General features: G+C 43.8%; 1 protein-coding gene across 7 annotated transcripts in view; it reads left to right on the top strand.

Annotated features, from left to right (window-relative positions):
* LOC106580650 (ATP-binding cassette sub-family C member 5) overlaps positions 1-24,031 on the top strand; it is a 58,517-nt gene that overhangs the window by 29,571 nt on the left and 4,915 nt on the right. For 6 of the 7 annotated variants that reach the window (XR_001322932.2, XM_014161943.2, XM_014161941.2 and 3 more), the window contains 13 exons: positions 271-419; positions 863-970; positions 1,554-1,856; positions 2,327-2,398; positions 3,123-3,247; positions 3,578-3,650; positions 8,594-8,797; positions 9,068-9,211; positions 9,379-9,475; positions 10,104-10,288; positions 10,729-10,875; positions 12,306-12,435; positions 16,379-16,661. Coding sequence is in view for 6 of the 7 variants with exons in the window: in XM_014161943.2 (XP_014017418.2) it covers positions 271-419; positions 863-970; positions 1,554-1,856; positions 2,327-2,398; positions 3,123-3,247; positions 3,578-3,650; positions 8,594-8,797; positions 9,068-9,211; positions 9,379-9,475; positions 10,104-10,288; positions 10,729-10,875; positions 12,306-12,435; positions 16,379-16,661 (2,020 nt within the window). In the remaining variant the exon portion in view is untranslated. Of the gene's footprint in view, positions 1-270; positions 420-862; positions 971-1,553; positions 1,857-2,326; positions 2,399-3,122; positions 3,248-3,577; positions 3,651-8,593; positions 8,798-9,067; positions 9,212-9,378; positions 9,476-10,103; positions 10,289-10,728; positions 10,876-12,305; positions 12,436-16,378; positions 16,662-24,031 lie in introns of those variants that run through there. The other variant, XM_045703342.1, reaches the window with a different exon arrangement.

Raw genomic sequence — 24,031 nt, forward strand, 5'->3', positions numbered from 1 at the left:
TGCATGGGATACGACCATTATTTTACTGACTGACTGATTTATTGTTTGACTGGCTGGCTGGCTCGTTGGATGACTGACTGACTGACTGGCTTATTCATTGGCTGGCTGGTTGGATGACTGACGGACTCATTGTTTGACGGCCTGACGGACTCGTTGTTTGACTGACGACTGGACTGACTCGTTGTTTGACTGACGAACTGACTGACTTGTTGTTTGACTGACGGACTGACTCATTGATTGTCTGACTGACTGATATATTTGCCCCTGCAGGGATTCGAGAGGAGGAGCGCATCATCCTAGAGAGGACTGGCTACTTCCAGAGCATCACAGTAGGCGTGGCTCCCATCGTCGTGGTGATCGCCAGCGTTGCCACGTTCTCCACTCACATGCTGCTGGGCTACGACCTCACCGCCGCTCAGGTAGCTACCAGGTCTCTGGTCCAATCCCAGTCTGCCTCCAAATGGCACCCTCTTCCCTATTTAGAGCACTAGACTTGAGCAGGGCTTTACTATGGCGCGCTAAATAGGGAATAAGGTGCCGTTTGATCCACCCTAGACACTCCAGTAGATCTGAGAGTATTGAATAGGTGTAAGCAACACTCCAACCCTGCCAGTGAGAAGAAAGGCATGTTGAGGCAATGACCATATTGCTTGATACAGCCAACATTTTCCCCTCCCAAATACAGCAACATTATGTACAGGCGGGGATGTTTTTTGGATAGTTGGGTTGTTGAATCTGTTAAGGGGGGGGGGGTTCTCCAGGACAGGATTTGATGGTTGATTTGACTGACAGAAGCCGGTCAACCAGGTCTGCCCTACTGAAACAAATCATGGACGGTGTTGGATCTTTCTTCCCCTCGCAGGCATTTACAGTGGTGACTGTTTTCAATGCCATGACTTTTGCCTTGAAAGTCACCCCTTTCTCTGTCAAGTCCCTGTCTGAAGCATCAGTAGCCATGGAGAGGTTCAAGGTAAGATCTCTCCCTTTTTCTTTCTTTGCCTGTCGCTGTCTTGTTTGCCTGTCGCTGTCTTGTTTGCCTGTCGCTGTCTTGTTTGCCTGTCGCTGTCTATTCGGCTGTCACTCTCAGTTCGTCTGCCACCGCCTGTATGTGAGTGGGATGTGTTGGTTCTGCCTGTCGGTCTGGTTGGCTCTGTGGAATGTAAGTGGGATGTGTTTGAGTCTGGGTATGTTGGCAGGACAGTGTTTGTCCTGGACCAGGAAGGGGCTGTGTTTCTCCTAATCCCCCTCTCGGTCCTCTGAGAAACACACACACACACACACACACCAACATAAATTCAGAACACACATACACAGACACACAGCACTTCAGCACCTCCTGGAACTATGGGCAGGGGGCAATGCGGTGCCAAGCGGCTTTAGATGCAGTGGAATGAAAGAGCTTTACATAAATCAAATAGATAGGTTTGAACTGCTTGAACCTTTACATCAATGACCTTGACATTGTCATCATGACTAGATTCCTACATGCATGTGAGCCTGTACTGTGTTTGTTTGTTCTCTGACACCTCTCTCCTCTCTCCCATGCCTACCAGAGCCTGTTCCTGATGGCAGAGGTGGAGATGATCCGGGACAAGCCCCTGAACCCCCAGGTTGCCGTGGAGATGATGGGCGCCAGCTTAGCTTGGGAGACAGCGGGTCACAGTGCCCAGCCCACACCCCGCGGCACCCCCTCGGTTGGCTCCACCCAGAGGCACAGGCACCGGAGGCCCGCCCAGGAGGACGAGGCAGGGGAGCAGGCAGGGTGTCTGCTGAAGGTGGGGGAGATCCCTCCCATCCTCTCCGTCAGCCAGCGGCTGCAGAGGACCCTGCACTGCGTGGACCTCACCGTTCGGCAGGTAGCTAACTAGCCATGGGACGGGGGTGTGTGGTTGTGAAAGGACAGAAAACATTTCACGTACAGTAGTAAACAGTGCACACATTCAGTGGTTTGAAGCAAGTGGTGGAGGTCAAAGAATATGGGATGCGTCCCAAATGCTACCCTATATAGTGCACTTCTTTTGACCAGGGCCAGGGCCCATACAGTAGGTGTGCCATTTGGGATGCATCCCATGTTCAGCAAAAACTCAAATAAGACTGTGGTCTTCGTATCTATGTATGGTTGAAAGGCCAATGGGCTGTACAGTTTGAAGAGTTATTGTGGTTAACTGACCAGGGAAAATTCAGGCCTCTATTTATAGGCTAAAACTAGGGGTAAGAAAACATCATAAACTTGAGTTAGTTTTATTGTGCACTGTGACTCATCTTTTCACTGCCAATGTGTACATTGTACAACACTAATATCCACCATACTACCCTGTGTCTCCAGGGGAAGCTGACTGGGATCTGTGGAAGCGTAGGCAGTGGGAAGACCTCTCTGATCTCTGCCATCCTTGGACAGGTAAGATACGTCTAACAGGCCTGCTACACTGGGCGTGCCATTTTTGCAGAGCGTGAGGTGCTCCTATTCATTCAAACTAAACCTGGCTGTAAGCAGGACAGTTCCGTGAGAGGCTCGAGCTGCTCAGCGTAAAATTACGCCTGAGAGAACTTAATAAAGTGATATGTGCTCTGCTCAAACGGCAAACGATACACGTCCAGTGTAGAAAAATGTACTGTTTTAGCAACAGCCCCCTGTTGTAAGAAATATGGTGTAAACTCTTGTTGGCCCATGAGTACTCCAATTTATTAACAGGCACACACTGCAGCCCCTGTGGCCCTCCCTTACTCTATAGACATCCGTTGACTAAGCTGGATGATGCCCTGGGGCCTGTTGGAGAGGGTGCAATTTTACTGAACGTTATATGTAACTGTGTTATGTAGAACACAAGATTGCCTTGTCAGGTAGAATGGGGAATTGTCAGCTCTATCGTTCACATTTCTATGTGAACGTTTCACTTCACTCAATACAACCCCCCGGGTGTGAATGGTTTTAGGGTGAAGTTACCCCTAGATGCTGATCTGGGGTCAGTTTTGCATTTGCCCCACTAATGATTAAGGTTAAAATTAGTGGAGTGGAAGCTGATCCTAGATCTGTACTTAGGGGCAAACTTCACCGCGGAGCAAGTGAGTGATTGGAGGATGACCTGTAGTGACCTCTTACCTGTGACCTTTATGACCTTTAGATGACCCTGCTGGAGGGCAAGGTGGCGGTGAACGGGGACTTTGCCTATGTGTCCCAGCAGGCCTGGATCCTCAATGCCACGCTCAGGGACAACATCCTCTTTGGGAAAGAGTACGAGGAGGAAAGGTAACGGAATGAAACTACAGTTTTTTTTGGGGGGGGGTTTCAAGTATATCTATATTTCATTGAAGTAGGACAGTGAAGAGGAGACCAGAAAGCCCGGTGAGATTGCGAGTCTAAAAGGCAGAGGGTCGGATTCAAACCCATGCCAACACTGGTAGCCTAGGCTGCCTGTACATGTGTGCTGGGGTCCACAGCACTAACCACTGGAGCACACAGGCCACAGGAATGATACTACTGTGAGAATCGATTGGATTAATGTACATAGTGATTTCTAAGGCGCTCATCCATTACCCAATATAGCTCTGAAGTATAATTCCACTGTGTATTTTCCAGGTTCCAGGCTGTTCTGAGTGCATGCTGTCTGAGACCTGACCTGGCTATCCTGCCCAATGCTGATCTGACTGAGGTGAGCATTATGAATTGTTTATCCACCATGGAAATACTACTTTGGGCTTTATTGTGTCTAGATGAGAAAAAATGTTATAGTCTGTACTAAGGCTGTGTGGCAGTCATGACATTTTGTCAGCCGGGAGGTGTCATGCAAATGACTGTTGGTATCACAGTAATTGCTTGTTTAATTAATATAAACACGTTTAGCATCTCCAAGCCTCATACAAGCCACTAATGAGGGCCTTTTGGAACATCTATATTTTAAAAAGTCTAAATCCATTTAATATACACCATCACAATAAATCCATGAGTTATTTTAGGCAGATCTAAAGAAACATGATGAGAATATGAGTTGTCTGGCTATGTGCCATGCTGTAGGCTAGTTAATTTAGCAGATAGGATATACTTATAAGTTCGTGCCATAATTGTATATTATATGATTTTATAGTAAGAAGAAATAAATAGAAAGGATATTTTCCCATTACGGAGCGACTGTGCAAATGAAGTGGCTATGTTCAGCGTAAAAGTGATCATTTGGAACAGGTCCTATATGCTAGATTTAGAGTTATTTGGCAACTTTAGTGAATTATACAAACCTTAGAATGACTTTAAAATCAAAACATGTATGGGTCTTTCTATAAACTAGAGCACCAGTGAGGATTTCCTACACTGGACCACTTGTTACAACTGTTGATAAGTCATTGATAATAATCTGCAAATGTTTTTCATGTCATTACAATAAAATAGGGGGGGTCATAGCTTTGTATATTCAATCAAATTCACAAGTTCATTTAAAACCTTTGTTTAAGCGTTTATCATGCTTGGTATCTTGATTTGTCCAAAGAGGCAACTCTGGGATGCTGGCCCAGTGTCTGTGTTCTTTTTCCCATCTTAATCTTTTGTTTTTATTGGCCAGAGATATGGCTTTTTCTTTGCAACTCTGCCTAGAAGGCCGGCATCCCGGAGTCGCCTGAGACTGGTGTTTTGCGGGTACTATTTAATGAAGCTGCCAGTTGAGGACTTGTGAGGAGGGGTCTGTTTCTCAAACTAGACACTAATGTACTTGTCCTCTTGCTCAGTTGTGCACCAGGGCCTCACACTCCTCTTTCTATTCTGGTTAGAGCCAGTTTGCGCTGTTCTGTGAAGGGAGTAGTACACAGCGTTGTACGAGAGCTTCAGTTTCTTGGCAATTTCTCGCATGGAATAGCCTTCATTTCTCAGAACAAGAATAGACTGACGGGTTTCAGAAGAAAGGTCTTTGTTTCTGCACATTTTGGGCCTGTAATCGAACCCACAAATGCTGATGCTCCAGATACTCAACTAGTGTAAAGAAGGCCAGTTTTATTGCTTCTTTAATCAGCACACATTTTCAGCTGTGCTAGCATAATTGCAAAAGGGTTTTCTAATGATCAATTCGCCTTTTTAAAATTATAAACACGTGGAATTTTACTGCGGTCATGACTCATGTGGCTGGTGTGGCGGTAATACTATCACCGCAACAGCCCTAGTCCGCACTTAAAAATGTCACATAAAATGTGTTGTTTTTCACTGCATCAGGATAGCATACACATGTGTTTTGGCTTAACAGCGTTCAGTGTGTAGGTTCAACATTTAAACAGCATTTATATGGAACACAAGTGAGCAACAGGTGCTTCAATCAAGGTTGCAGCCAATCAGGGATGTTGGCTGTACTCAATATTGTTTTTAAAGGATGTAATATTATCTTCAACTGGAGCATCTTCATACGGGCATAATGGGACAAGAATCTGACCCTGGCATTTTATCCACAACATCACTGCGCACGCTGCCAACTCACCCCCCATACACACACCCATTCCCCACACATATATATATATATATATATATTGACTCTACACACATTTACTCTTTCACACTCTTCACATATGCTGCTGCCACTCTGTTCATTATCTATCCTGATTGCCTAGTCACTTTTACCCCTACCTACATGTACATATTACCTCAACTATCTCGTACACCTGCACATTGACTCGGTACCACAACTCCTTGTATATAGCCTCCTTATTGTTATTTTATTGTGTTACTATTTCCTTTTTTATACAGAACAAAAATATAAATGCAACTTGCAACAATTTCAAAGATTTTACTGAATTACAGGTCATACAAGAAAATCAACCAATTGAAATGAATTAATTAGCCTCTAATCTATGGATTTCACATGACTGGGAATACAGATATGCATCTGTTGGTCACAGATACCTTAAAAAAAAGGTAGGGGCATGGATCCAGTGGTGGAAGAAGTACCCTATTGTCAAAAGTAAAGTAAAGATACTTTAATAGAAAAATTACTCCAGTAAAAGTGAAAGTCACCCAGTAAAATACTACTTGAGTAAAAGTCTAAAAGTATTTGGTTTTAAATATACTTAAGTACCAAAAGTAAATGTAATTGCTAAAATGTACTTAATAAGTATCAAAAGTAAAAGTACAAGTATAAATAATTTCAAATTCCTTAGATTAAGCAAAGCAGATGGACACATTTTCTAGTTTTTTTATTTATTTACGGATAGCCATTTACTAATGAAGCATGTGTTTAGTAAGTCCGCCAGATCAGAGGCAGTAGGGATGACCAGGGATGTTCTCTTGATAAGTGTGTGAATTAGACCATTTCCCTGTCCTGATAAGCATTCAAAATGTAACTAGTACTTTTGGGTGTCAGGGGAAAATGTATGGCGTTAAAAGTACATACTTCACCACATTCCTGAAGAAAATTAAGAGTAAAAGTTGTCAAAAATATTAATAGTAAAGTCAAGTACAGATTACCCCAAAAAACTACTTAAGGTAGTACTTTGAAGTATTTTTACTTAAGTACTTTACACCACTGCATGGATCAGAGAACTAGTCGTCTGGCGTAACCAAGATGTGTTGAGCTCATGCAGCGTGACATCTCCTTCACATAGAGTTGATCAGGCTGTTGTTGATTGTGGAATGGTGTCCCACTACTCTTCAATGGCTGTGCGAAGTTGCTAGATATTGTTGGGAACTGTAACAAGCTGTCGTACACGTCGATCCAGAGCATCCCTAACATGCCTAATGGATGACATGTCTGAGTATGCAGGCCATGGAAGAACTGGGCCGTTTTCAGCTTCCAGGAATTGTGTACAGATCCTTGCGACATGGACAAATAGCCTCAGTATCTCGTCACCGTATCACTCTGCATTCAAATTGCTATTGATAACATGCAATTGTGTTCGTTGTCCATAGCTTATGCCTGCCCATACCATAACCCCACCTCCACCATGGGGCACTCTGATCACAATGTTGACATCAGCAAACCGCTTGACCACACGATGCCATACACGTGGTCTGCGGTTCTGAGGCCTGTTATACTTACTGCCAAATTCTCTAAGATGATGTTGAAGGCGGCTTATGGTAGAGAAATTAACATTCAATTCTCTGCCAACAGCTCTGGTGTACATTCCTGCAGTCAGCATGCCCATTGCACACTCCCCTAAAAGATCTGTGGCATTTGCACATTTTAGAGTGTTTTTTTATTGTCCCCAGCACAAAGTGCACCTGTGTAATGATCATGCTGTTTAATCAGCTTCTTGAAATCCAACACCTGTCAAGTGGCTGGATTATCTTGGCATGGGAGAAATGCTCAGGGACGTAAACAAATTTGTGCACAACATTTTAGCAAAATTAGCTTTTTTGTGTTTATGGAACATTTCAGGGATATTTTATTTCAGCTCATTTAAACATGGGACCATTGTTTGGAAAGGCCTCTTTAGTAAGCATTTCATGGTGAAGTGTACACCTGTTGTATTTGGCGCACGTAAGAAATAACATTTTAATTGACTTGACTACATCTTTATGTGCACTAACTAATATCATAGGCTAATTAGGTCGGGGTTCATCACCCAAGGAAGTGAAAACTCAAAACATTAACTAGATAGCTAACTCCTAAATAATACTCACTGCTGGTAGTGGTCACACGTTCATCCATCATTACATTTGTGGTCTGAAAAAAAACTTTGCAGTTGAAGATTACTACCCATGACACCTATAGGTCTATGCCCTCGCAATGGCCTTTGCGTGTTTCTTGTGAGCGCCGCTCCATATCTCAAAGCCATATAAAATATCTTTGTTGTAAAATAGTAGCTGTTGAGAAAAAAATTGATCTACAGCAGGCCCCAGCAAAACAGGCACAGGGGCAGGGCACCATCTTTCATTACAGCAATCATGTGTGACCAAATCATGGTTTTAGCTGCCCAAACAATGGTATGATTTGAGTGAGGTGACAAGGCACCCTTTCCGTTTTTTTACGGTCCATGATCTTGGCTGTCTAACTGATTAGAGTCGGAGCAGGTCTTTTTGCTGATGCCGTGTTTGACTTTGAAATTGACTTTGTGTGAGCTCAGCCTATCAGAAGACCGGGATGGCCCATCTTGGTAGGTGGGCTGGGTGTTGCCTACTGATCAGCCAAAGGCTCATTATAGATTAGTATAACAGAGAAATTGAGCAACAAATTGGAAAACTGATCTTGACACACTGCTTGCTTAACCCGGAAGCCAGCCGTACCAATGTGTCGTAGGAAACACCATACAACTGGCGACTGAGGTCTGCGTGCAAGCGGCCCGGCCGCCACAAGGAGTCGCTAGAGTGCGATGGGACAAGGAAATCCCAGCCGGCCAAGCCCTCCCCTAACCCGGACGATGCTGGGCCAATTGTGCGCCGCCTCATGGGTCTCCCGGTCGCGGCCGGCTGCGACACAGCCCAGGATTGAACCCGGATCTGTAGTGATGCTTCTAGCACTGCAATGCAGTGCCTTAGACTGCTGCGCCACTCGGCAGGCCGTGTTTGTCCATTTTTAACCAGCCCATCTGGCATTTGCCACAATTGCCAGATGGCCAATCCACCCCTGCACCTTCATATGTATTGTTATTATATTAATCGATCAATGAGTCCGTTATGTCTCCTCAGATCGGAGAGCGTGGCGCCAACCTGAGTGGCGGGCAACGCCAGCGGATCAGCCTGGCGCGTGCCCTGTACAGTGACCGAGCCATCTACATCCTGGACGACCCGCTCAGTGCACTGGATGCCCACGTGGGCAACCACATCTTCAACAACGCCATCAAGAAGCAGCTCCGCCATAAGACCATCGTCTTCGTCACTCACCAGCTGCAGGTGAATACTTAATACATTTTATATTGTTTGCAAAGCACTACATAAGATTCATAAGCAGAAGGTAAGGGCACTAGATAAGCTACATAAGGTCTTGTATTAACCTTAAGAAGCAATTATTTGCTAAATAATTGTTTGGTAGGACTTCTCTCATGGATAGGTTGGGCCCCACCTTCACTTATGACGTTCAGGGAGGGGGAATTAAATCTCACTGTGTGTGTTTGTGTGTGTGTGTGTGTGTGTGTGTGTGTGTGTGTGTGTGTGTGTGTGTAGTACCTTGTGGACTGCGATGATGTCATCTTCATGAGGGAGGGCAGCATCACGGAGCAGGGCAGCCACGAGGACCTGATGCGTCTCAATAGAGACTACGCAGCAATGTTCAACAACCTACAGCTGGGAGAGACACCCTTCGTGGAGGTGAGAGGGACAGTGTGTGTGTGTATAGACTATTATGCTAAAAAAAATGTCCACCACTGATGTCTTGTTTAAATTTAGTTTGCATATGTCATGTATATTGAGTGTGGTCTATATTGTGGTTGTATTGTGGTTCATGTTACTTGTAACATGTCATTGTTCCTCAAAAGGTGCCAACTAACAAGTCTGGGAACTCCTTAAAGAAACCCTCAGATAACACAAAGTCTGGATCTGTAAAGAAGGACAAGCCTGTTAGCAAAGACAACGGTACGGAACCATTGTACTAGCCACAGAGTGTGTGCGTGCATATGTGTACATGCATGCAGACTACTGGTGTGTGTGTGTGTGTGTGTGTGTATGCTCGTGCTTCAGGGATGCGTGGGGCTGTATCTCAAATGTTTTAATTGGCTTCCTGTCCTCAGCTCCTTTCCCTCAGTCATAACCACAAAGTACTTGATGAATGAGAGTCATGTGGTGGAATGATATCCATACTTTATACCTTCTAGTTCTTTAGTAGAAAAGGAGAATGTTAAGGAGTATTGAGACAGAGGACAATGCATTATGTCTGCAAAACCGTCCTCACAAAGCCACGAGCAAAGTTGACCAAAATAACCATCACACTTGTAATACACAAGACAGCATTTAATACACAACTTGTTTATTATGTAAATAATTGTCATCCTGTCATGGACATATGGGTGAAGTTCATAATTCTTTCCACAATTAGTACCGGTATTAACGCTTTTCCTCCAGAGTTCAGTGCTATTCTGCCAATTAGATAATGTCACCCACCATAACCTCGTCCCCAGCTGCAAGGTGGGCGGAAGTGTCTGGGAACGAGATTCCACCCAGCGCAACCTCTCTTACTCAACCTCCCTCCCTCCTTGTCCCCCAGGCCAGCTGATGCAGGTGGAGGAGCGTGGGCGGGGCTCAGTTCCCTGGTCTGTGTACGGCGTCTACATCCAGGCCTCGGGTGGAGCGCTGGCTTTCCTCCTAATCCTGGCCCTCTTCGTCCTCAACGTGGGCAGCACGGCCTTCAGCAACTGGTGGCTCAGCTACTGGATCAAGCAGGGCAGCGGAGTGAGTGGCACAAGTGGCATTGGGTTGCAGGGTTTGCATCGAGTGGCAGGGTTGGGGGAGGGTCAATGTAATTTCAGTGTAGGTGTCGATTCTGGAAGCGAATTAGATTTGAGAGTAGAAAATCTGACTGGAAAGTGAATGGCACTTTTGAATTTCAATGAATCAATTTTATATACAGTGAGGGAAAAAAGTATTTGATCCCCTGCTGATTTTGTACGTTTTCCCCGCTGACAAAGAAATGATCAGTCTATAATTTTAATGGTAGGTTTATTTGAACAGTGAGAGACAGAATAACAACAAAAAAATCCAGAAAAACGCATGTCAAAAATGTTATAAAATTATTTGCATTTTAATGAGGGAAATAAGGATTTGAACCATCAACCACCCCCCAGAATACTCCCTTATCTGAGTATTGAATATGCTGTCCTGTGTGTGTGTAGAATACCACAGTGTTGGTGGGGAACAGTTCGGTGGTGAGCGAAAGCATGAGGGACAACCCCCTGATGCAGCACTACGCTGGAGTCTACGCCTCGTCTATGGGTGTCATGCTGCTGCTCAAACTTCTGCGCGGCATCATATTTGTCAAGGTAAAGGATCAGATAAGCATTTCACTGTAAGGTCTACACCTGTTGTATTCGGCGCATGTGACAAATAAAATTTGATTTGATTTTGTTGTGCTTGTTAAGTCTGGTATTGTATTGTGTGTTTGTGTAAAACCCCAGAGAGATTACGCCAAAGGACTGATTGATGAATCTTAGTAAACTAAACTACTTAACTAAAATAGATCATGTATAAAGTAGACTGAACAAAAATATAAATGCAACATGAAACAATTTCAAAGATTTTACTGAGTTACAGTTCATTTAAGGAAATCAGTCAATTTAAATAAATTCATTAGGCCCTTATCTATAGATTTCACATGACTGGGCATCTGTTGTTTTTTTTTTTTTTAAAGGTAGGGGCATGGATCAGAAAACCAGTCAGTATCTGGTGTGACCACCATTTGCCTCATGCAGCATATCCTTTGCATAGAGTTGATCAGGCTGTTGATTATGGTCTGTGGAATGTTGTCCCACTCTTCAATGGCTGTGCGAAGTAACTGGATTTTAACGGGAACTAGAACACACTACTGTACACGTTGATCCAGAGCGTCCCAAACATGTTCAATGGGTGACATGTCAGGTGAATATGCAGGCCAAGAACAGGGATATTTTCAGCTTCCAGGAAATGTGTACAGATCCTTGCGACACAGGGCCATGTATTACCATGCTGAAACATAAGGTGATGGCGGTGGATGAATGGCACGACAATGGGCCTCAGGATCTCGTCACGGTATCTCTGTGCATTCAAATTGCCATTAATGAAATGCAATTGTGTTCGTTGTCTGTAGCTTATGCCTGCCCATACCATAACCCCACCATGGGGCACTCTGTTCACAACGTTGACATCAGCAAACCGCTTGCCCACACGACACCATACACGTGATCTGCAGTTCTGAGGCCGGTTGGACGTACTGCCAAATTCTCTAAAATGACGAAGGCGTCTTATGGTAGAGAAATTAACATTATCTGGCAACAGCTCTGGTGGACATTCCTGCAGTCAGCATGCCAATTACACACTCCCTCAAAACTTGGGACATCTGTGACATTGGGTTGTGTGACAAAACTGCACATTTTAGAGTGGCCTTTTATTGTCCCCAGCACAAGGTATACCTGTGTAATCAGCTTCTTGATATGCCACACCTGTCAGGTGGATGGATTATCTTGGCAAATAATACATTCTCACTAACAGGGATGTAAACAAATTTGTGCACAAAATTTGAGAGAAGTAAGCTTTTTGTGCGTATGGATCTTTTATTTCAGCTCATCAAACGAGACCAACACTTTACATGCTACGTTTATATTTCTGTTCAGTGGAGTATGGTCACATCTGTCTAAAACATTTGAGCTATGTGATCTAGAAAAAGTGTTGCTTTAAAAATCCAAAAATAGAATGACTACTATTATTGTACCCTTAGGGCACTTTGCAAGCTTCGTCCAGGCTGCACGAGGAGCTCTTCAGGAAGATTCTCCGCAGCCCCATGAAGTTCTTTGACACCACGCCCACTGGACGGATCCTCAACCGCTTCTCTAAAGACATGGACGAGGGTATGGACCACCTGGAGCAGTCCTCTGACACATGTACCTGGGTTGTGTTCATTAGGCATCAAATGGAAGAAAACCGACAAACGGAGGGACTACCTGGAGGTCGCTCATTTTCATTTTCCGTTATAAAATGTTTCAAATTGCTTTCTGGCGCATGGCCTAATGAACACAAACCTATTGTACTGTACGAATCTACAAACCGCAAATGAAAAAGGATAACACTAAAAGGAACAGTTTGATATTTTGGCAATGAAGCTCTTTATCTACTTCCCCAGAGTCAGATTAACTTGCGGATACCATTTTTGTCTATGCGTCCAGTATGAAGGAAGTTTCTCAAAACAATGCTAACTTGTGTTAGCGCAATGACTGTAAGTCTACAGAAAGGTTATTCAATCGGTGGTACTGCAGGGGTCCGTAAAATAAAAAAGAAGAACGTATGTACACTACCGTTCAAAAGTTGGGTCACTTAGAAATGTCCTTGTTTTTTAAAGAAAAGCACATTTTCTATCCATTAAAATAATATCAAATTGATCAGAAATACAGTGTAGATATTGTTAATGGTGTAAATGACTATTGTAGCTGGAATGTTTTACATTTTTTATTAATGGAATATCTACATAGGATCTTTATCTGCAACCATCACTCCTGTGTTCCAATGGCACGTTGTGTTAGCTTATCCAAGTTTATCATTTTAAAAAGGCGAATTGATCATTAGAAAACCCTTTTGCAATTATGTTAGCACAGCTGAAAATGTGTGCTGATTAAAGAAGCAATAAAACTGGCCTTCTTTAGACTAGTTGAGTATGTGGAGAATCAGCATTTGTGGGTTCGATTACAGGCTCAAAATGGCTAGAAACAAAGACCTTTCTTCTGAAACCCGTCAGTCTATTCTTGTTCTGAGAAATGAAGGCTATTGCATGCGAGAAATTGACAAAAAACTGAAGATCTCGTACAACGCTGTGTACTACTCCCTTCACAGAACAGCGCAAATTGTCTCTAACCAGAATAGAAAGAGGAGTGTGAGGTCCCCAGTGCACAACTGAGCAAGAGGACAAGAACATTAGAGTGTCTAGTTTGAGAAACAGACGCCTCACAAGTCTTACATTTACATTTACATTTACATTTAAGTCATTTAGCAGACGCTCTTATCCAGAGCGACTTACAAAATGGTGCATTCACCTTATGATATCCAGTGGAACAACCACTTTACAATAGTGCATCTAAATCTTTTAAGGGGGGGGGTGGTTAGAAGGATTACTTTATCCTATCCCAGGTATTCCTTAAAGAGGTGGGGTATCAGGTGTCTCCGGAAGGTGGTGATTGACTCCGTTGTCCTGGCGTCGTGAGGGAGCTTGTTCCACCATTGGGGTGCCAGAGCAGCGAACAGTTTTGACTGGGCTGAGCGGGAACTGTGCTTCCTCAGAGGTAGGGGGGCCAGCAGGCCAGTGGTGGATGAACGCAGTGCCCTTGTTTGGGTGTAGGGCCTGATCAGAGCCTGAAGGTATGGAGGTGCCGTTCCCTTCACAGCTCCGTAGGCAATCACCATGGTCTTGTAGCGGATGCGAGCTTCAACTGGAAGCCAGTGGAGAGAGCGGAGGAGCGGGGTGACGTGAGAGAACTTGGGAAGGTTGAACACCAGACGGGCTGCGGCGTTCTGGATGAGTTGTAGGGGTTTAATGGCACAGGCAGGGAGCCCAGCCAACAGCGAGTTGCAGTAATCCAGACGGGAGATGACAAGTGCCTGGATTAGGACCTGCGCCGCTTCCTGTGTGAGGCAGGGTCGTACTCTGCGAATGTTGTAGAGCATGAACCTACAGGATCGGGTCACCGCCTTGATGTTAGTGGAGAACGACAGGGTGTTGTCCAGGATCACGCCAAGGTTCTTAGCACTCTGGGAGGAGGACACAAGGGAGTTGTCAACCGTGATGGCGAGATCATGGAACGGGCAGTCCTTCCCCGGGAGGAAGAGCAGCTCCGTCTTGCCGAGGTTCAGCTTGAGCTGGTGATCCGTCATCCACACTGATATGTCTGACAGACATGCAGAGATGCGATTCGCCGCCTGGTTATCAGAAGGGGGAAAGGAGAAGATGAATTGTGTGTCGTCTGCATAGCAATGATAGGAGAGACCATGTGAGGATATGACAGAGCCAAGTGACTTGGTGTATAGCGAGAATAGGAGAGGGCCTAGAACAGAGCCCTGGGGGACACCAGTGGTGAGAGCGCATGGTGCGGAGACAGATTCTCGCCACGCCACCTGGTAGGAGCGACCTGTCAGGTAGGACGCAATCCAAGCGTGGGCCGCGCCGGAGATGCCCAACTCGGAGAGGGTGGAGAGGAGGATCTGATGGTTCACAGTATCAAAGGCAGCAGATAGGTCTAGAAGGATGAGAGCAGAGGAGAGAGAGTTAGCTTTAGCAGTGCGGAGAGCCTCCGTGACACAGAGAAGAGCAGTCTCAGTTGAATGCCCAGTCTTGAAACCTGACTGATTAGGATCAAGAAGGTCATTCTGAGAGAGATAGCAGGAGAGCTGGCCAAGGACGGCACGTTCAAGAGTTTTGGAGAGAAAAGAAAGAAGGGATACTGGTCTGTAGTTGTTGACATCGGAGGGATCGAGTGTAGGTTTTTTTTTGTCTTTTCTTGTTTTTGTTTTTGCCAGTCTTCAACTGGCAGCTTCATTAAATAGTACCCGCAAAACACCAGTCTCAACGTCAACAGTGAAGAGGTGACTCCAGGATGCTGGTCTTCTAGGCAGAGTTCCTCTGTCCAGTGTCTGTGTTCTTTTGCCCATCTTAATCTTTTCTTTTTATTGGCCAGTCTGAGATATGGATTTTTCTTCGCAACTTTGCCTAGAAGGCCAGCAACCCGGAGTCAAGAAACACCATCTCGTGGGTCTCCCAGTCACGACTGGCTGTGACACAGCCTTGGATCGAACCCGGGTCTGTAGTGACTCGTCAAGCACTGCGATGCAGTGCCTTAGAACGCTGCGCCACTCCAAAGGCCTGCCTAGGCCTACTTCTTTGCGTAATTAGGTGCATGTCCTTACTCAAGTTTGATTGGAGCGCTCCAAACCAAAGACAATGAATAAATTGACAACTCGTAAATGGAATGAAATAAACACTCTTTGCTCACGATGACAACGGTAAGACTGTAATAATAATATATTGAAATTACCGCAACAAACATTGTAATTCAAAATTATGGGATTTAACAGTAAATGTACTACTGGTGTGCCATCCCCGCGGCCTCCGCAATGGATTAGTCCACTGAGACAGGTGTGAATCAGACAGGTGTCTCGTGTACCATATATATATTTTTTTATATTTGCCACTGCTCGACTAAAAAATCTTGGGCGACCAACAGCCTATCAAGCAAACAATCGACCAGTCGACTAAATGGGGTCAGCCCTAATTTGCCAACACATGGCTTACAGATGCTCTTAGGGAAAATGTTTTTGGAGTTACCTTTCTAGCTAACAGGCTAGAGGCATGTTATTCATTTATTTTGTCCCTGAGCAAGAAAAGGTTGAAGACCCCTGGTCTACAAGAACAGCTAACATGCTAGCTGTTCCCATAGACTTCCAGTCATTGCGTTAACGCTTTTATAGTATTTGCACTAATTCTAATTGGCAACTTCCTTCAAACTGCACGCAGAGAAGTAAAAGTGTTATCCATGAGTTCATCTGACTCTGGGGAAGTAGATAAAGGTCTTCATTGCCAAAATCCCAAACTTTCATTTTAACATGAAGCTGCTATTGTACTTGTGCATTACACTAAGTACTGTAACAATGTATATGAACAGATTGTTCCTTACAGAGCAATTTCCTAATGACTTTGTAACAGTAATGAAGTTGAGTGTTTTTAGTGATTACACAAGTGGAATAAGTAATAGTCACTGAACCATCTGTCTTCTTGTCTTTCCTCTCTCTCCCCCTCTTCCTCCCTCCCAGTGGACACGCGGCTGCCGTTCCAGGCAGAGATGTTCATCCAGAACGTCATCCTGGTCTTCTTCTGCCTGGGCGTGATTGGCAGCATCTTCCCCTGGTTCCTCGTGGCTGTGGGCCCCCTGGTGCTGCTCTTCACCATGCTCCACATGGTGTCGCGCGTGTTCATCCGCGAGCTCAAGCGCCTTGACAACGTCACCCAGTCGCCCTTCATCTCGCACATCACCTCCAGCATCCAGGGCCTCTCCACCATCCACGCCTACAACAGGGGCCACGAGTTCCTGGACAGGTGAGCTGTCAAGGTGTATGGTGACGTTGCCTCTAGACACTAATCTTGGATCAGTTTCACATTTTTTCCACTAATTGTTAAAGTGATAGTTTGGGATTTTGGCAATGAAGCCCTTTATCTACAGTACTTTGCCAGAGTCAGATGTGGATACCATTTTTATTTATCTGCGTCCAGTATGAACGAAGTTGGAGATAGTTTCAAGCGCCAATGCTAACTAGCTTAGCTCAAAGACTGGAAGTCTTTGGGTACAGCTAGCATTACTAACCCTAATGCTAGTTCACATTGGGTTGCAAAACTAAGTAACTTCATACCAGAGATGTTGAGTCACATGACTTGGACTCTGATACTACTCGAGTCACACATTTTGAGACTTGAAACTTTGACTTTGCGAAAAGAAAAACCACTTGCCACTGGACTTTGACTTGAGCATCTATGACTCGTGACTTAACTTGAACTTGAGCTGTATGACTCGGGAGACTTGTTTAGATTTCCCCATCCCAAAAGGGCATCACCTTCCATTCATCCTCTTGCAGCACCTTCTGTTATTAGCCAACCAACCTCCACAGACTTCAACGCGGATCCAGTGGGGGGGGGGGCAACAACAACACTCGACTCTAATTGGAGATTTTTAGCTAAAGTGAGATAATATTCTCGAACTTGCTAGCTTGCAATGGGTCCCCCCTATCATTTGTGTCTGAAGTGGACAGCAAGTTCAGATTTTTGTTTTTAACATCCCTATGTATCAAATCAAGCTTTATTCAGCATATTTCAGACATGGTAATTTCCAATAAAGTTGCATTCATCAAGGACTCGTCAAGTCAATTAGTCTTCAGCACAAGGGAGGAGGTTTGGGTGCAAAAGAGAATGTGTAGCAAGACCGCTCCTGATAAAGTTCTCGGAGGCTATTTCTGGGCATTCACCCACGAAACTCAAGGTTCCTATCCTGGGTATTGTCTGCTAACATATACACATACACACACACACACACACACTGAAATTTCCTCCTGTTGTGAGCACAAAGGGAACTAGTTATAAAATATGTCATATAGAAAATATGTATTACATTATAGCAACTAATACCAGTGGTGATTTTATCATGTACATTTTGGTGGGGCAAACAAAACAAAAGAAAAGTGGGATGCATGCCAGAAAAGCCACTACAAAACACTAAACAATCCATTAATTGCACTATAACGGTGACAAACGGTGCCGACAAACTGTTAGGGCCTACATATAGCTGTCGCAACACCTTACCATTGCTACACCTGGCTATCAGAGGAGCCTTGTCTGGCAGTGAAATCGTTCATTCAGCCTCATTTACTGCCTATTAAAAAAACAAAGCTGATATGACTGACTTGCTTAAACAAAGGTGGTTTCTACTGACAATTGAGATGTACAAACTATGGCATAAGGGGACGACATGCGGCAATCCGTAATTTCGATTAAAACAATGAGCGAGCGATGACAGAAGTAGTCAATATAACTTTGTTCAGCACTTTTGAAATGTACAGAAACAGAATTCAGAACATGGGCTGTTCTTACAATGTTCTCCCTGTACACCAAGTCAGAACCATTGGATAAATAAAAGGGCATATAAGCAGACAATGAAAGCTCTTACAATATTCAATGATTATCTTTCTCTAAAACAGGTTATAGGCTACATGTGCACCACCAAGTCAGAACAGTAAGAGGTGAAAATAGACCAAATTATTAGGGTGAGGCACATTGAATGCTGTTTGGGTCTTTGCGTGTCTCAAAAGATATGTCAAATAACACTATTTGACGCGTTAAATAAGCTTTTAATTTGACACGTCAAATAACACAATTCTATTAAAGAATGTTGTATGTGCTGAATTTGCAAGTGCAAGCCAAGTGCCACCACTACTATCAGTAGCACTGTCAAAGCTGAACAAAACAAAGTCTGCAAACTAGCACATAACGGCCGCAAACGATGTGTTCACAATGCCACGTTGGTGAAAATAGACCAAATTATTATTGTGAGTCACATGGGCTACTAACAGCTAACTACACACCATACACTTAGTATTACTTTCTTAGATACAATATGCCAGGGAGATATGTATAGTGTATCATTTATGCAGCAGCATAACGTTATAAGACATTTTTGGACTCACCTTAAACAGGAAGGTGGATTGGCGGTCCTTTGTGGGCAAACTTTGTCATCAAAGTCTGGCATTCTCTGGATTTATGGTGGGAACTCGGGGGGGGACGACACGACACACAGCTACTCCACTGAATAGCAGGCTAATGTTACTGATTGCTTTGCAATGCTTGCATTTAGCCACTGATTCCTTCCAAACCACTCATTCTTACATTTTCCGATGAGCACCGATACGTTTTATCTATAATTTCTCTTCATATGACAAGGATTAAAAAGTATTTTCCAGTAGATTGTTGACATGATTCATGATGATGACTGCAAGCTAAGAATTTGAAGCTAAGACATTGACATGATCAGTCCAATCAAAAGTACTATACATATAACATGATTTGACTTCATTTTATCTGTGGCCAATGACCTTGAGCCTTCTTGGAAGGACTCTTCTAATGTAACTCTATGGCGGGACCCAAATGGCTGAAATGTTCGATGTCTACTCTTACTAAGGACTGTCCCCATGAGTGACAGAACACTGAGCCAATCACGGCGCAATGTTCCCATTTCCTGCTGGCTTGCCCCACCACCACAGAAAGCACTGAGCTAGGCTGAAACACCTGCATTTTGGAGCTGCCTTACTCAAGAAAACAAAAAAGAGACCATGGTTGTATGCGGCTTTATTAACTTAATGATATATATTTTTTCAACATTGTTTGCAAACTGATATGTGACACATATTAATGCCAAAATAACATCCAAAATAGGCAAGTATAAAGTGTGCTCGCCATCTGGTCTTGGTCAGTACCCATACTGCAGCATTCTGTATGTTTTGCAGTTGACCAATGCCTTTCTTGGGTAGACCAGACAGGAGAGCATTACAGTAGTCAAGCCTGCTTGTAATAAAAGCATGGACGAGTCTCTCTGTATCAGCCTGAGAGAGAAACGGCCGCACCTTGGCAATGCTCCTCAGGTGGTAAAAAGCTGTTTTGGTCACGTTCCTAATGTGTGATTTGAAATTGAGTTCAGAATCTAAAATAACACCTAGGTTTTTTACCTGTAGGCATACTGTTAAAACATTTTTAAATAGAAATGTATCTAAATACATAAAGCCAAATTACCTACTGAATTATATTAGGTTTCTTAAATATGAATTCAACAAAACAATATGGTGAGATAAAATCTCCATCATATAACAAAATGTTGCAATTTATTTGTTTGAAAGGTATTTTCTAGCTTTGAATAACAGAAGAGTGAGATGATCAGCAGTGAGCCTCAGCAGCCTCACATTTCCAACTTCTGTAAAACACAAACCATCCACAGCAAAAAGCTATCACCAATTCCATAATGTCAGACCTGATTGTGGATTGCAACATCCCCCTGTCCATAATTGAACACAAGCTTTAGTCACTTTTTGTTAGTGGTTGATAGCAAATATGCCCAGTCTGTCGCAGAGCCATAACCTCCAAGACTGACAACCTGGTTGCTGACAGGCAGACACAACTCAAAGACCAGATGACACAAGCTAACCACGTCTTTGTCACGGTAGACATATGATCTGACAGGAGGATTCTTTGGGGTCACCGCCCACTGGATTGAAATGGAGAATGAAGTCCAATCTGCTGGAATGTTATCGCTTTAGAGGATCACACACTGGAGCGAATATGCAAGCAGTTTGCAGGCATCTGTGACGAGTATGGGATCAACCACAAGCTAGATTACATTGTGACAATGCAGCTAACATGAAAACGGCGTTCAGTGTGCTTCTCAAGTGAAGAAAAGGCTGTCCATGATGATCACCACCTAGATGATCCAGACATATGGAATAACCTGGAAGTTGAAGAACAGGAGACCATCGACAATACTTTCAGTAAAAATTGTCATCAACAACATTTACAGTGATTTGCACATACATTGCAGCTAATGGTAGGGGATGGGTTGAAGGAGACTGAAGTTGTCTGTCCAGCTCATTCTAAAGATTATCTCATTGCTCCACACTAGCACCACTTCAACAGAGGCGTTTGGGGGTGTTTGGAGTGAGGGGAACTACTGCTGCAGTGAACGTGTTGGAACTCTACACTAGCACCACTTTAACAGAGGTGTTTGGAGTGAGGGGAACTACTGCTGGAGTGAACATGTTGGAACTCTACACTAGCACCACTTTAACAGAGGTGTTTGGAGTGAGGGGAACTACTGCTGGAGTGAACGTGTTGGAACTCTACACTAGCACCACTTTAACAGAGGTGTTTGGAGTGAGGGGAACTACTGCTGGAGTGAACATGTTGGAACTCTACACTAGCACCACTTTAACAGAGGTGTTTGGAGTGAGGGGAACTACTGCTGGAGTGAACGTGTTGGAACACCATTCTGTATGTACATCTGGCCCTTTTTTTAACACTGTGTTAACAAACCTCCAAACGAGCTTCAACGCCATATAAACACTCCTTCCGTGGCCTCCAACTGCTCTTAAATGCTAGTAAAACGAAATGCATGCTCTTCAACCAATTGCTGCCCACACCCGACTAGCATCACTACTCTGTACGGTTCTGACTTAGAATATGTGGACAACTATAAATACCTAGGTGTCTGGCTAGATTGTAAACTCTCCTTCCAGACTCACATTAAGCATCTCCAATCCAAAGTTAAATCTAGAATCAGCTTCCTATTTCGCAACAAAGCATCCTTCACTCATGCTGCCAAACATACCCTCGTAAAACTGACTATCCTACCGATCCTCGACTTCGGCAATGTCATTTACAAAACAGCCTCCAACACTCTACTCAGCAAATTGGATGCAGTCTATCACAGTGCCATCCGTTTTGTCACCAAAACCCCATATACTACCCACCACTGCGACCTGTATGCTCTCGTTGGCTGGTCCTCGCTACATATTCATTGCCAAACCCATTGGCTCCAGGTCATTTATAAGTCTTTGCTAGGTAAAGCTCCGCCCTATCTCAGCTCACTGGTCACCAGAGCAACACCCACCCGTAGCACGCGCTCCAGCAGGTATATTTCACTGGTCATCCCCAAAGCCAACACCTGCTTTAGCCGCCGTTCCTTCCAGTTCTCTGCTGCCAATGACTGGAACGAATTGCAAAAATCACTGAAGTTGGAGACATATATCTCCCTCACTAACTTTAAGCATCAGCTGTCAGGGCAGCTTACCGATCGCTGCAGCTGTACACAGCCCATCTGTAAATAGCCCATCCAACCAACTACTTACCTCATCCCCATATTTGTTTTTCTGCTCTTTTGCACACCAGTATTTCAACTTGCACATCCTCATCTGCACATATCACTCGTGTAAATTGCTCAATTGAAATTACTTCACCACTATTGGCCTATTTATTGCCTTACCTCCTTAGTTCATTTGCACACACTGTATACAGATTTTTCTATTGTGTTATTGACTGTACGTTTTTTTTATCCCATGTGTAACTGTGTCGTTGTTTTTGTCGCACTGCTTTGCTTTACCTTGGCCAGGTCACAGTTGTAAATGAGAACTTGTTCTCAACTGGCCTCAACTGTTCTCAACTGGTTAAATAAAGGTGAAATATATATATATATACATTTTTTTTTTAACCCCACACTAGCACCACTTTTACAGAGGTGTTTGAGGGTGTTTGGAGTGAGGGGAACTCCTGCTGCAGTGAATGTGTTGGAACTCCAGACTGAAGCAGGTGACAGCAGTGCTCCATTACAACTACCTCAAGTTGTCGGATGCTTGAAGAGGAGGAGCATAAGGAAGTCATATTTTCATTGATAGTGTGGAAACTACTGAAAGAGTTGGGCGACTTTATTCAGCCTTTTGCAGAAACCACAGACATTACCCAAGCACAGAAGTTGTCACAGTCAGTGCAATGGTTCCTTGCATTCTTTCCCCGACACCATCATCTGGAGATGCAGAAACCACATGTGAGCTACCTTACTGACCTGGTTCAAAGTCTCCAACCATCACTGAACAGGAGATTTCTTAGAATCTTCATCAATGTCAAGATGGCACCCTTCTCAGACCATGTCCATCTTCAAGCAGCTGTGATCCATCCTTTACACTGATGTGGCTGGAACAACACGTTCTGGTGGATGGTGGAATTAAGGACAAGGTGACTGAAATGGTGGAAGGTGCGTGTCTTTTTATCATAAAAACAGTCAAAGTTTACCAATATAATTAATACTTAGCTTAATTAATTTAATTTATACAGCATTTTAATTTAAATGGTAAACTACTAAAAATAGTAAGACTAACCTTTTTTGTTTCTGTCTTTAAAAAAATATAATTGAATTCTGCAAGAGGCTTCAGAGACTGGGCAACCTGTGGATCTGACCACCACTGAGGAGGACTGTTTTCTGGGAGAGGAGTCAGGGGGTGTTTTTAGCATGTCGCTAAAGACAAAGGAGAGAAGTGTGTGGCCACTCCAGCATCTCAGTTCAGCCACTACCTTGACATTTGCGAAGGACAGAACAACCTCTGGGCTGTTCAGAAACACAATTCTTCCACTGTTCTGAGTGGCGATGAGGGTCTTGGCAGTTCCTGCATCAATTGCTCCTGTGGAGCGTGTGTTCAACCATACTGCGGCTCTTTCGCTCACAAACGGGTGATTTCATATGTTTCAAAAGCAATGCATTGTAAGAGAGAGATGAAATGAACGCTGATAATGTAGCATAAAAGCCCTTAGAGGACATACAATGGCTGCTCTGAAGGTTGCACTTGTTGTTATTGTATTGTCACAATACAACTTTTTGGATTGTATTTTGTTGTTGTTGAAAACTTAAGAGCCTTAAGACTACAATTATTGCCATTGGTGCCATTTGTATTGCCTTTCTATCAGTAATAGTAATTTAAAAAAATAAATCTAACATGATCTTTGACTCAAGTTTGTTATATAGTGTAGTGTAAGAAAAACAGGAAATAAAAAAATTGCATTGAAATTGGCATAAAACACTTGAGTTGATTACTCGAAATTCAAAAAAATTGAGACTTGCTTAGGACTTGCAAAATTGTGACTTGGTCCCATCCCTGCTTCATACTGGATGCAGAGACATAAAAATGGTGTCCAAGAGTTAATCTGACTCAGGGGAGAAGTTAAAGATTAGTGTGGGGTGAGTGGAAGCTGATCCTAGATCTGGACTGGAAAACATGCTCCACCAAAACCCTCAGATCAGTCTCGTTAAAGATGCACTATGGAAGTTTAGTCTATAATTGTTTACGTCATATGTTCGCTTGAATGTTGTCTCTGTGGTTCATATATGATAT

The sequence above is a fragment of the Salmo salar genome, chromosome ssa20, assembly GCF_905237065.1.
Source record: "Salmo salar chromosome ssa20, Ssal_v3.1, whole genome shotgun sequence".
In the NCBI taxonomy this organism is placed as follows: domain Eukaryota; kingdom Metazoa; phylum Chordata; class Actinopteri; order Salmoniformes; family Salmonidae; genus Salmo; species Salmo salar.